The sequence below is a fragment of the Paroedura picta genome, chromosome 3 (genome assembly GCF_049243985.1).
Source record: "Paroedura picta isolate Pp20150507F chromosome 3, Ppicta_v3.0, whole genome shotgun sequence".
Lineage (NCBI taxonomy): Eukaryota > Metazoa > Chordata > Lepidosauria > Squamata > Gekkonidae > Paroedura > Paroedura picta.
Window position 1 is genome coordinate 174232920 of NC_135371.1, and position 13862 is coordinate 174246781.

At 51.7% G+C, this 13862-nt stretch overlaps 1 protein-coding gene across 1 annotated transcript in view; it reads right to left on the minus strand.

Annotated features, from left to right (window-relative positions):
- Window positions 1-13862, minus strand: part of G6PD (glucose-6-phosphate dehydrogenase) — a 41040-nt gene that overhangs the window by 4580 nt on the left and 22598 nt on the right. The window contains exons 4-11 of the mRNA XM_077329745.1: window positions 9609-9646; window positions 9414-9522; window positions 8292-8509; window positions 4789-4947; window positions 3986-4111; window positions 3443-3536; window positions 1512-1698; window positions 1130-1365 (exon numbers count right to left, since the gene is read on the minus strand). Coding sequence (XP_077185860.1) covers window positions 1130-1365; window positions 1512-1698; window positions 3443-3536; window positions 3986-4111; window positions 4789-4947; window positions 8292-8509; window positions 9414-9522; window positions 9609-9646 — 1167 coding nt within the window. The remainder of the gene's footprint in view (window positions 1-1129; window positions 1366-1511; window positions 1699-3442; window positions 3537-3985; window positions 4112-4788; window positions 4948-8291; window positions 8510-9413; window positions 9523-9608; window positions 9647-13862) is intronic.

Here is a 13862-nt window from a genome sequence, read left to right on the forward strand (position 1 = left end):
AAATAGGCCAGCTGTGGTTTGGCTTCCTAGTCAGGAGGGGGACGGAGTTGCTGATAAGCGGCAAATACGAACAGAGGGGCAGAGAAGCGCGGGCAGGACGTCTCCAGCCGTTCTCTACTAGTTGCCAACTACCCCAAACATCCTGCCTCCTACTGCAAGGGTCTCCAACGTGGTGCCCACCAGCACCTTTCTCGACACCCCCCCCCCGGTTGACTAGAAAGTAGGTGGGACAAAGTAGGGGACAGGATTTCAGATTGGCCACCTAAGATACGATCCGCTCTATAAATTAAAATAAAATCCCTTGAGTGGCACAACGATGTTCGTTTTATTGTTTTTCACTCCTCCGCTTTCTTGGCGCATTTTTAAATCACCCCTCTTCTTCCCTGCATTGATGTTCCTTTTGGGCACATGGCTCCACCTCCTGGGGCCGCCATTTTGAGATTACTTAGAATCATAGAACCATAGAGTAGGAAGGGGCCATACAGGCCATCTAGTCCAACCCCCTGCTCAACGCAGGATCAGCCCAGAGCATCCTAAAGCATCCAAGAAAAGTGTGTATCCAGCCTTTGCTTGAAGACTTCCAGTGAGGGGGAGCTCACCACCTCCTTAGGCAGCCTGTTCCACTGCTGAACTACTCTGACTGTGATCAGTTTATTTCCTGATATCTAGCCTATGTCGTTGTACTTGTAGTTTAAACCCATTACTGCGTGTCCTCTCCTCTGCAGCCAATGGGAACAGCAATCTGCCCTCCTCCAAGTGACAACCTTTCAAATACTTAAAGAGGGCTATCATGTCCCCTCTCAACCTCCTTTTCTCCAGGCTGAACATTCCCAAGTCCCTCAACCTATCTTCATAGGGCTTGGTCCCTTGGCCCCAGATCAACTTCCACTACTCAGAATTCCAGAGGTGCTCATAATTCAAAAAGGTGGGGACCTCTGCCCTACAGGCTTCCAGGCACACCTAAACATCCTGCTACCATATGTAAACTGGCATGGAACCAGGCGTGCGGCTTCATGCATGATCAAGAATCCCCGCATGCCCCCTCCCCCTTCTGCAAGCATCAGGCTCCCGCAGCCCCTAGCGCTGGGATGGCCTCTCCTTGGAACGGGGGGCAAAGAACCCTCCGTACCTTGTAGCGGTTGCCGTACGTGAGGTCCAGCTCCGATTCTTCCGGGTTGAAGAACATTCCGGGCTTCTTGGTCATCATTTTGGTGTAGACGGCCTCGTTGGGCTGCACACGGATCACCAGCTCGTTGCGTTTGCACTGGCGCTGGAAGATGTCGCCCGGCACGTCCCGGAACTGCAGCCGCACCTCCGCCTTGCGCTCGTTCAAGGCTTTGCCGCAGCGCAAGACGAAAGGCACGCCTAAGTGGGGAGGGTTAGAAAGAGAGAGAGAGACAGTCTCAGAAATAGTTAGGCCCTCCCCCCCCCCCACCAGCACCACCAGCACCGCTGCAGGCACGACACCTGGGTCTGGATACTGATCTCCCCTCCCCTCCTTCCAGGCTCACCGTCCCATCGTTCGTTGTCCACGTAGACGACAGCAGTAGCGAAGGTGGGGGTGGTGGAGCCAGGAGGGACCGTTGGGTCATCCAGGTAGCCCTTCTGAGCTTCCCCCTTGCCTGCTGGGTCCCCCACGTACTGGCCGAGCACCACGTTCTCCGGCTTTATCTCTGAGATGCACTTGAGCACTTTGACCTAGCAGGAAGGAGCGGACGGAGTCTGAGATCTTCACAGGCTTGAGTGGGGAAATATCCTCGCTTCTCCCAGCAAAGGGATCCCCGAGTCTTGTTGAGCCAGTAGGCACTTTCAGAATGGCAAGAGAGGGTTATTATGGGGGATCATTCATTCATTCATTCATTCATTCATTCATTCATTCATTCATTCATTCATTCATTCATTCATTCATTCATTCATTCATTCATTCATTCATTCATTCATTCATTCATTCATTCATTCATCCATCCATCCATCCATCCATTCCATTCCATTCCATTCCATTCCATTCCATTCCATTCCATTCCTTCCTTCCTTCCTTCCTTCCTTCCTTCGATTTCTATACCGCCTCTTGCTGTAGCCTCGTGACGGTTTACACATAAACCGTCAACCGTCTTCGCCAAGCCCGGCTACTAGCGCCCTACCTGTCCCCCGAACACCTGGCCACTGTGATCCATGCAACGGTCACCTCCAGATTAGATTTCTGTAACTCGCTCTACGCGGGCCTACCCCTGTCTCTGATCCGGAAACTCCAGCTGGTACAAAATGCAGCCGCTAGGGTCCTCACCGGCACACCTTGGAGGGCCCACATCCAGCCTGTGCTGAGGCAGCTGCACTGGTTACCAATTGCTGTCCGGATCCGGTTCAAGGTTCTGGTTCTAACCTTTAAGGCTTTACGCGGGCTGGGACCCACATACCTGAGGGACCGCCTAGTGCCCTATGCCCCCCGCAGGGCTCTGCGCTCTGCGAGTGAGAATCTTCTGGTCGTTCCCGGCCCTAGGGAAGCACGCCTAGCCTCGACCAGGGCCAGGGCCTTTTCGGTCCTGGCCCCCACCTGGTGGAATGAGCTCCCGGGTGAGCTGCGGGCCCTGCGGGACCCTTTAACGTTCCGCAGGGCCTGCAAGACGGAGCTCTTCCGCCAGGTCTATGGTTGAGGCTGGGGCTGCCGGGGTACATCGACTGCTCTCCCTCGGGCTTCCTGAACATCGTTGACCTCCTTCTCCTCCACCCCCCCTTTTTTAGGAATGGGGGTAGGAAGGGGATCTTATTATTGTGCTGCCATGTTGTGACATTTTAAAGTCTTTTAATGGGAGTTTTAATGGGTTTTTTAAGACATTGTAACCCGCCGCGAGCCATTTGGGAGTGGCGGGAAATAAATCGAAATAATAATAATAATAATAATAATAATAATAAAATTCTAAGACAATAAAACCCCAATAAAATCCCCATTAAAATAACAATCAGAATGGCGACCATAATCTCTCGCAATCCCTCCTTGTTCAGGGTGGGGCACTCGATCTAATCTAATGCAATGAGAGCCGGGGCCGAGACGAATGTGGGAACCAGTTGGAAAACCCCTCCTCCGGGATTCTGCCCCGGCCTCAGCCTGGCAGAAGAGCTCCATCTTGCAGGCCCTGCGGAAACCTGGTAGCTCCGGCAGGGCCCTTAGCTCTTCCAGGAGTGCATTCCAACAGGTTGGGGCCAGGACCGAAAAGGCCCTGGCCCTGGTCAAGGGGGCCCACAATAATCACAAGACATTGGAAGGCTCCAAGCCAAAATATCGTCTTACGATGGGCCATGAGTAAAGCAGAACAGGACTGGGCAGGAGGTCATTTGTCTGTTGCAGAGCTGGGAAATTCAGGATCGGAAACGCTCACTTGGCCAAGCCAGGATTTCAGCACACCTCTCCTGGGCCGAGAACACACCAACCCAGACTCGCTCCTACCTTTTCGTCTCGCACATCGTCGGAGTTGGTCGAGGTGGGTTTCTCCATGGCCACCAAGCAGAGCATCTGGAGGAGGTGATTTTGCATCACATCCCTGCAAAGAGACAGGAGGGCGTCCCCGCTAGATAAAGCAGCAGTCCTCGGTTTATCGGCTGTGTCACCCCGTGCGGTGGCGGGATAACCCCATTCCTTTGGTCCAGGGCAGTGTTCAGAGTGCCCTAGTCCATGCCGGACATGACGGCCTCATTGTGTGCAATCCAGAAACGTCAGCTCCGGAAATAGGAACCCGGTGCTGCCCCTGAAGGACCAGTTGTCCCGCTCCAAATGATTTGCAAGAATATGTCAAAAAAAACAGATATGCCTGGGACTTGGACTGGGTTAAAAGTCCTTGGATTTATTTCGACTGGTTCATGTGTGCAGTTTGTTCTCTCTCTCTCTCTCTCTCTCTCTTCGGGTCATACTGCTGATAAAGCTTGAATGGTTTTCACACACGTACACGTACCCCAAGAATCAGCTGCACTCCTCCCCCCAGCTGCCTCTTACCGGATAATGCCAAACTCATCAAAGTAGCCCCCACGGCCCTCCGTGCCAAAGGGCTCCTTGAAGGTCAGGATGACACAGGCTATGTTGTCCCTGTTCCAGACGGGGCCGAAGATCCGGTTCCCAAACCTGCAAAGAAAGAAGGAGATAGAATCATAGAATCATTGGGTTGGAAGGGGCCTCCAGAGTCATCTAGTCCAACCCCCTGCAGAATTTTATTTATTTATATTTTAACTTATATACTGCCACTCTCAGGGACTCATGGCAGTTTACAATAAAAGAATAAAAACAACACAACCCTTTAAAAAAAACCCAGCACATTAAAAGATGGCAGTTCAATTAGAACTAACCCCCATCTCCTCCCCTGTCCAGCTTGCAGTCAGGAGCTCTTCCATTAGGACCGAGGATCCTGATCTCATTTGTTTAATTTTAGGGGATCGCCCGATGGTGACTCCGGGATATCAGCCCAGACTCAACCATACGCCTGGCGGAAGAGCTCCGTCTTACAGGCCTTGCGGAAAGCTGATAAATCTGGCAGGACATACAGGACATTCACAACTACCTGCCCACCCACAATGGCCTCAAATCCATGCCCAGATGATGCCCCCCCCCCAAAAAAAACCCAAGAATCCCTGGTCAGTCTAACCTGGAAGATGGCCCAAGACAGATGCTGCAGGGTACGGTCAGGCACTATAATGGGACAGTCAAATGAAAGGACCCCCCCCCTTGTTAACTGCGCCCCACCCAACAACGCTCCCGCCCAAGGCTGTGCTACGCTCCACGCTGAATCAAGTCCCCTGTCGCACCTGAGCACCATCAGGTTCTGCACCATCTCCTTGCCCAGGTAGTGGTCGATGCGGTAGATCTGGTCTTCCTTAAAAAGCGTCGAGATGTGGTCCGACAGCCGGTTGGAGCTTTGCAGGTCCTTGCCGAAAGGCTTCTCCACGATGATGCGATTCCAGCCGCTGGGGGCGGGCAGGGAGGGAGGGAAGCAGGCGTCAGTCTTTCAGGGGACGTGACACTCAAGGGGCTTGCGAGGGTGAGTGAGCCCAGCAGCTCTCCCCTGACCCTGGCTGGGCCTACTCGGCAACATTTGTGCATTCTGGACTCTGGGACGTGCAACCAGGTAGAGCAGATTCGCTTACGTTTCTGGCTGCTGTGAGCAACCAAATAGATTTTGTAAAGGAGACTGAAGAAAGTTGTCAAAAGCTTTCATGGACAGAGTCAACCAGTTATTGTGGGCTGCGTGGCCACTGTCTGGTAGTTTTATTATTAAATGCATTGTGCATTGTTGTGTTATAAATTGTTATTTGGTTGTTATGATGTACTGAAACTGTTATGTTACAGATTAAATTATTATAATGTTCCATGTAAAGAATTTCATAACTGTTCCATGTAAACCGCCCAGAGCTGTAAAGAATGGGCGGTATAACAATCCAAATAAATAAATTATTATTTTTATAAATAAATAAATAAATTATTATTATTATAAAATTTATTTTCTGCCATTCCCGAGATTGGCACGTGGCAGGTTACAATGTCCGAATAAAAAACCGCTTAAAACCCCATGAAAACGGACCAGAGAAACACAGTACCAGATACATGTTGGAAAACGTTCAACTCCTCCCACCCCTCCCCATCCTAATTCTGGAGGGAGAGAAAGAGGTCAAGATCTCAATAATTGCTGTTTAACGCCAGGGGTCCCTCCGTCGATCTTCCTCACCGTCCCCGGCCTCAACCGTAGACCTGGCGGAAGAGCTCCGTTTTGCAGGTCCTGCGGAAGACCGAGAATTCCCGCAGGGCCCGCAGCTCCCCCGGGAGCTCATTCCACCAGGTCGGGGCCAGGACTGAAAAGGGCCTGGCCCTGGTGAAGTCCCTGGTGGTTTGCCAGTAACTGTGCCTGACATCTTGAGAGGTAGGACACGGCAAGATGGGAATCCCTCTCTGCCAAAGTATGGTGTGTGTGAACTGGTGCAGGAGCTGACTTGGGACGGCCAGGATTGGCATGATCTTGTCAGGTCTCGGAAGCTAGTGGGATAGGAGATGAAAAGGAAAAAGGGAAGGATACAGAGCCACAGAAGCCCAGGGCCTGCTTGGGAGAGGATCCTAGAATCCCAGAGTGGGAAGGGGCCATGGAGGCCATCTAGTTCCGCCCTCTGCTCAGTGCAGGATCAGCCTCAAGCATCCAGGAGAAGGATCTGTCCAGCTGCTGCCTGAAGATGGCCAGTGAGGGGGAGCTCCCCACCTCCTTAGGCAGCCCCTTCCACTGCTGAACTAGACTCCTAGAAACCTAGAGTGGGAAGGGGCCATCCAGTCCATCTAGTCCACCCCCTGCTCAGTGCAGGATCAGCCTCAAGCATCCAGGAGAAGGATCTGTCCAGTTGCTGCTTGAGGACCACCAGTGAGGGGGAGCTCCCCACCTTCTTAGGCAGCCCCTTCCACTGCTGAACTAGACTCCTAGAATCCTAGAGGGGGAAGGGGCCATGAAGGCCATCTAGTCCCACCCCCTGCTCAATGCAAGGTCAGCCTCCAGCATCCAGGAGAAGGGTCTGTCCATCCGCTGCTTGAAGACGGCCAGTGAGGGGGAGCTCCCCACCTTCTTAGGCAGCCCCTTCCATGGCTGAACAACTCAGGGCCATGAATATTTTTTCTCTGATATCTGGCTGATATCACAAGGCGTTCCAAGCAAGACGGCCTCTGGTTCCCCGACAAATGTACCTGTGAGATAGCTGTGTTTACAATGTACAAGTAAGCGTGGAATACGTGACATGGCTCTTAGGACACAGTGATGACAAGGGGAAGCCCAGTGGAAGCAGAGGGTTCTGGATGCATTAACTTCATCCAATACGGGCAGAGGGGGAAGGACTAAGGAGGATTCCCCAACCGGCTTTCTCTTTTGTATCGTTCCTTCTGCTTTCAATACCCTCTTACATTCACTCCGCCTCCTCTTCTATTTCTGCCGACTCACTTGAGAGCACTTGCCCAGCTGGATGTCTACAGGACCAGAGGAGGACTCAGATGGCCTCCTTACAACCCCACCCCCGCCACACACACATAGAGTCTTCTTCATATGCCATTACCTGACACCTGTCTAGGTGGTGGTGGGGAAAGTACTGTCAAAGTGGCAACATAGGGCTTTCAAGGCCAGGGATGTTCAGAGGTGGCTGGCCCTTGCCCGCCTCTGCGTAACAGCCCTGGAATTCCTTGGTGGTCTCTCACCGAAATACTCTCCAGAGCCGGCCTTGTTTAACTCCTGAGATCTGATGAGATCTGGCTAGCCCTGGCCATCCCGGCAGCTCTAGCCCCAGTCTTAATCACACTCAACAATGAGCAGATTCTCTCTTAACCAGAGCCAGTTTGGTGTAGTGGTTAGGAGTGCCGACTTCTAATCTGGCCAGCCAGGTTCGATTCTGCGCTCCCCCACATGCAACCAGCTGGGTGACCTTGGGCTAGTCACAGCACTGATAAAACTGCTCTGACCAAGCAGTGATATCAAGGCTCTCTCAGCCTCACCCACCCCACAGGGTGTCTGTTGTGGGGAGAGGAAGGGAAGTCAACTGGAAGCCACATTGAGACTCCTTCGAGTAGAGAAAAGCGGCATATAAGAACCAACTCTTCTTCTTCCTCAGTAATCTCAGGGCTCTCTCAGCCTCCCCTCCCTCACAGGGTGCCTGTTGTGGGGAGAGGAAAGGGAAGGCGACTGGAAGCCACATTGAGACTCCTTCGAGTAGAGAAAAGCGGCATATAAGAACCAACTCTTCTTCTTCCTCAGTAATCTCAGGGCTCTCTCAGCCTCACCCACCTCACAGGGTGTCTGTTGTGGGGAGAGGAAGGGAAGGTGAATGGAAGCCGCTTTGAGACTCCTTCGAGTAGAGAAAAGCGGCATCTAAGAAATAACTCTTCTTCTTCTTCTTCAGTAATCTCAGGGCTCTCTCAGCCTCACCCACCTCACAGGGTGTCTGTTGTGGGGAGAGGAAGGGAAGGTGAATGGAAGCCACTTTGAGATTCCTTCGAGTAGAGAAAAGCGGCATATAAGAACCAACTATTCTTCTTCCTCAGTAATCTCAGGGCTCTCTCAGCCTCACCCACCTCACAGGGTGTCTGATGTGAGGAGAGGAAGGGAAGGCAACTCGAAGCCGCTTTGAGACTCCTTCGGGTAGAGAAAAGCGGCATATAAGAACCAACTCTTCTTCTTCAGAAGGTGTTACCTTCTCTCCACTAACCATGTCCTTTGCCTCTGTACATGAGACTTACTGTGCACTGCCAACTCTCAAAAATACCGCCTCCCCCCCCCCAGTCAAATTCTTACACTGTGCTCATGCAGGTATCCCGGATGTTCTGGGTGACGTCCTCGTAGACGCTCGGGGGCAAGGCTAGGTAGTAGAGCCGGTTGGCTTTCTCGCCGTTGTGCAGGGAGTTCAGGTGAGCGTTGAGCCGTTCGAAGGAGGCCCGGTCGTTGTACTTCCCCTGGACGTACAGGTTGCGGGCAAAGAACTCTTCCAGTTTCTCTTGCTCCTCAGGGGTGGCCTAGAACAGTTTTGGCATTCGTTACCTTACGGTGAGAAGGATCCCTTCTCTTCTGCTGCCCTCCAGACCGGAATGCGCGTCTCCCACAAAGACGCAGTTGCTTTCTACCCCACCATCAGCCAGGCAGAGAGAATCAGGCATGTTATCAAGTTTCTCATGGGCACTCCATGGAATTAAGGAGCAATAGATTTAGAACGCATAAAAGGAAGTACTTTTTCACTCAAAGAATGCATGGAATTGACTGTTGCAGGCAGTGGTGGCAGCTACAGGCTTAAACAGCTTCGAGAAGGGCATTGAGATTGTCCAGTTTTAACAAACTGGTAATCCCTGACCCCAGAGAAGTAGGTCTGGCCTCAACCAGGGCCAGGGGCCTTCTCAGTCCTGGCCTCACTGATGGCCCCTGGGTTTTGGTCACTAGAGCATTACGCTCTGCCTTTGCCAACTGGCTGGTGATCCCTGGCCCCAAACAAGCATGTCAGTCCTCAACGAGGCCCAGAGCTTTTTCCATCCTGGCCCCACCTGGTGGATCAAGCTCCCTGCAGAGATCAGGGCCCTGCCAGAACTCCCAAAATTCCACAGGGCCTGCAAAAGGGAGCTCCTCCACCAGGCATTTGCCTGAGACCGACCACCAAACCCCCCCACCTCTGACATCCCCTCCATGGCCTGAAGCAGCCTGACCTCTCTAGGGAGTTTAGCTTGTTATGTTGTTATTGCTGGGACCACTGAAGTTGTTGTTTAGAACCTCTGTTGGGTTGTTATTGTTGGACCTTGACTCTGTTGTATGTTGACGCGTTCCATGTACCCCCTATGATGTTGTATGTAAAGCGCTCTGAGCCATACGGAAGGGCGGTATAGAAATTAAATTAAATTAAAAAGCGGTGCCAGGCTGTGAGTGGAGTCCCACCTTGAGGTACGGCTGGCTTTTCTTGCGGATGTCGGCAACGGTGAGCTTGGACCGGGCATAGCCCACCACGTACGTGTCGTCTGGAAGAAGCCCATCTCGGAACAGCCACCTGCGCAGAAGGGCAGAGAGGCGGTGAGGGGAGGACAGGCAAAGGAGAGGGTGAGGAATCCTTGTGGATACCAAACCGGGACTTACCAGATGGTGGGGTAGATCTTCTTCTTGGCTAAATCACCCTAAAAAGGGAGTGGGTGGGAGGGGAGGAGGAAAGAAACAGTCCATCAGTACTAGGAAAGGGGGGGGGGGGATCTGTGTGCCAAGAGGCAAAAGGCTGTGCTGGCATTTCATCGAATCACAGAGTTGGAAGGGAACTCCAGGGTCATCTAGTCCAACCCCCTGCAGAATGCAACTAGCTGTGACCCCAATTCTATGCCCAAATGATGCTTTCCTCCTAAATTCAAATTTATTTTAATACAGCACTGCGGTCAGATGAAACAGACAGCAAGAAAAAACATTCCAGAGTAGAAAATTGCATAATCAGGGAGCCAGTACAAAATTTAAAATAGATAAAATTGTATAATTTGATAGGTACATTATAAAAAAATGCATAGTAAAATTCCTCTAAAAATCTTCACTTCAGCTTAATTTGTCTTTCCCGTGTGCTAAGCCCATGAGGGCAAAATTTGGCAACCTGCTTAATAATATGGCCCCTCCTATTCCACAGGAGGAATTTTACTTTTTCTTTGTTTGAGCTGGTGGGGGAATCCCTGAGTAATGGGAGGATGAATTTATTTCCTGCAGAGTTGAAGGTGGGGCACCTTAAGAGGACGTGTTCGATTGACTCTATCTCCCCGGAATCACAGGGGCAGAGTCTTTCAGCTAATGGCGTTTGATGCTTTCCTCCTAAAAAACCCAGAATCCTTGGCCACTCATGCCTGAAAGAAATTTACTTCCTGACCCTTAAGGGGTGTTAGGCATTTCCCTGGGCATGCAAGGAAGGGCCACAAGAGCCAAGCACCGACAACATCCCTTCTCCCCACCCACTCACCATCTGCCTCAGTTCATGGAATCAGCATTTCTGTCAGATGGCTCTCTAGCCTCTGCTCAAAAACTCCCAAACACCTCCTCCACTGAGGAACCGTTCTCACTGTCAGGAACTTCTTCCGGATGTTTAGCTGAAAGTCCTTTTGAATTAATTTCAACCCATTGGTTCTGGCCCAACCCTCTGGGACTGGCATTCACGTGACCCGAAGCAGAGCCATCCTGAAACTGCTTTCCCCCCATGACCAGGCTGTCCTATTTATCTGCATCGCATTCGGAAGGATTCATGAGACAAAGAGGGGTTCTGTTCCAGCCCCAAGCGCATTGTCACAGCTCTAATGTGATTGTATGAATCTAAGCAGGCATTAAGGAGACTTGTTACAACCAGTGGCAATCAGGAATGAGATCACGGACAGCACAGCCTCCGTTCAGTTCGTTCGTCTTCCGTCACAAATGCTACGTGTGTAAAAACAAAACTTGGACAAACTCCGTGTTGGGAGCTGCTAGAAGCGCTATTGGGTGCAATTGGGAAAATGCCAGAAATCTGACAATAGAGAATCGGTGGACCAAATTGAAGCAATTTAAAATGTCGGGAAAAAATGAACTAGTGATATTAAAACTATTAGAGGGGCTCGAAACAAGTTTTTTACTTTCTTTGGAAACCTGTACTCAAATGTAAAGAAATCCTCTCATAGCAACAGAAGGAGAAGGTGATATGAATATGAAGAAGAAGAAGAGTTGGTTCCTAGATGCCGTTTTTCTCTACCCGAAGGAGTCTCAGAGCGGCTTCCATTCGCCTTCCCTTTCCTCTCCCCACAACAGACATCCTGTGAGGGAGGGGAGGCTGAGAGAGCCCTGAGATTACTGAAGAAGAAGAAGAGTTGGTTCTTATATGCCGCTTTTCTCTACTCGAAGGAGTCTCAAAGCAGCTTCCAATTGCCTCCCCTTTCCTCTCCCCACAACTGACACCCTGTGGGGTGGGTGAGGCTGAGAGAGCCCTGAGATTACTGAAGAAGAAGAAGAGTTGGTTCTTATATGCCGCTTTTCTCTACTCGAAGGAGTCTCAAAGCAGCTTCCAGTCGCCTTCCCTTTCCTCTCCCCACAACAAACATCCGGTTAGGTAGGTGGGGAATTCCTGGCTTGATGGACCTTTGGTCTAATCCAGCAGGGCTCTACCTGTATTCTTAAGGCCTGGACATGCTTTGTGCACCTGGAGGTTCGGAGATCTCTGAGAAGAGGCGACAGACTCCCCCCGTACCAAAGTTGCATCTGAGTTTGGCTCCCTTGTTCCTGCAAGCAAGCAAGCTCCAGGCCGGTTGGTTTATTTGAACTAGAGGCAAGGCCTGGATTGAGCAGCCCAACCCATCAACCCCTCAGCGCTTTCCTTCTCACCGCCCATGCCACCCCGGGGCCTGGCAGCGCTACTCTTTGTCCTCTCGACGAGCCTTTGTCCTTCCAGCGGGCACCGGACGGGAACTTTGCTTCCACCCAGGCTGGGTCTGACAACAAACAGGCCGAGTCACGCTGCGTTGACTAAGCGGGCAGCCACACCTGTGGGCTCTCGGCCCAGCGCCTCACGCCAAGGGGGCAAGTGGGAGTCAGCGGAGGATTAGCTGCTCGGTTGCTAAGCGGCAGAACGGGTAGAATCAATCTGGAGGAGGAGGAAAGCCCGGCCTGGCCCTGTGGTGGGAGGACTAACAAGGACCGCGGAGGCCAGCGTGAAATCTCAAAGGAAGGGAGTCTTCACAAGGATCTCTTGGAAGGGGGGACTTGTATGCAAGGGGGAGCAATAAAGGAAGAAGCCCCCTGCTCACCTATCGGGTTGCAGGGAAGGTGTCTGCATGTGGGAGAAGCATTGGGCTCTAGGGAGCTGCGTGGCTTTTCCAAAAAGGTGCCCTCTTGTCGTTTCTCTGCATCACAGAACTCCTGGTGGGCTGCTAGTTAATACTTACATCTTCCTCTCCCTTGGAATCGGTTTTCATTTCCCTCCCCGCCGCCTGGGAGGGAAATGGCCACGGACATGACGGGGAGCAGGACGCCCCTCTTGAGTGTGCTGGTGGCGGTGGTGCAGTAATCAGATTGTGGCAGATGATGTGTCCCCGCTTAGTGTCCCCACATCATCTGCCACAATCTGATTCTCGTGTTTTTTCTGTGTGTTAAGTGCTGTCAAATAGCTTCTGACGCGGTGACCCTGCGAGTGAATGACTTCCAAAATGTCCTGTCATTAAAAGGAAGATCTGTCGGGCTCTCCCCACCCCAGTGTTAAGAGCATAAACTCATGGAGATCTGTGACCTTCCTCGCGCTCCTAGATTTGTTCCTTTGGGATTAGAGGGGTTCCTCCGTTATGGTTTTTATTGCTGGAGTCCGACGTGTGTTGTATATTGTATGTCCGATATGGTTTTTAACGGGGTTTTAAAGGGGTCTATACTGCGGACGAATGTGTAACCTGCCACGAGCCAGAAATGAGAGTGGCAGGCAACAAATCCAATAATAATAATAACAACAACAACAATAGCGACAACAACAACGACCACAATAATAATAAGAGCCTCTTGTGGCGCAGAGTGGTAAGGCAGCAGGCATGCAGTCTGAAGCTCTGCCCATGAGGCTGGGAGTTCGATCCCAGCAGCCGGCTCAAGGTTGACTCAGCCTTCCATCCTTCCGAGGTCAGTAAAATGAGGACCCAGCTTGCTTGCTGGGGGGTAAACGGTCATGACTGGGGAAGGCACTGGCAAACCACCCCGTATTGAGTCTGCCATGAAAACACTAGAGGGCGTCACCCCAAGGGTCAGACATGACCCGGTGCTTGCACAGGGGATACCTTTACCTTTACCTAACAACAACAACAACAACAATAATAAAGCTCAGGGCCTGCAAATGGAGGGCCCGTGGCTTCCTCGAGTGAACCCATCCATCTCTTGTTGGGCCTTCCTCTTTCCCTAGCATGATGGACTTTCCCAAGGACTCCAGCCTTCCCCAACTGTGACCAAAGTACCACAGCCTCATTTTAGCTTCTAGGGGGAGCTCAGGCTGGATTTGAACTAGACTCCACTTGTTCGTCTTTCCAGCAGTTCACGGTATCTGTAAAACTCCCCTCCGCCTTTTGTCCGGTCACCTTTCTTCACTGCCCAGCTCCCACACCCGCAGATAGTAATGGGGAATATTGCAGTGTGAACCTCTTTTCTTTTGGACACCCATCTGAGGGTGTGACACTGGATCTCTGGATGCTCTATAAAACCAGTTGCGGTAGGGAAGGATACCAAGCGGGGACATAATGTCAGGGTGGATATGGGCTGCTCTTTCCCCACCCCTGAGATAAAACCCACCCCAAATTGCCAGTGGGATGACTGGGAAATCCCTGGAGATTTTAACGGAGGGTGGGGGAACCTGGGGAAGGACTCTGTTTTCTC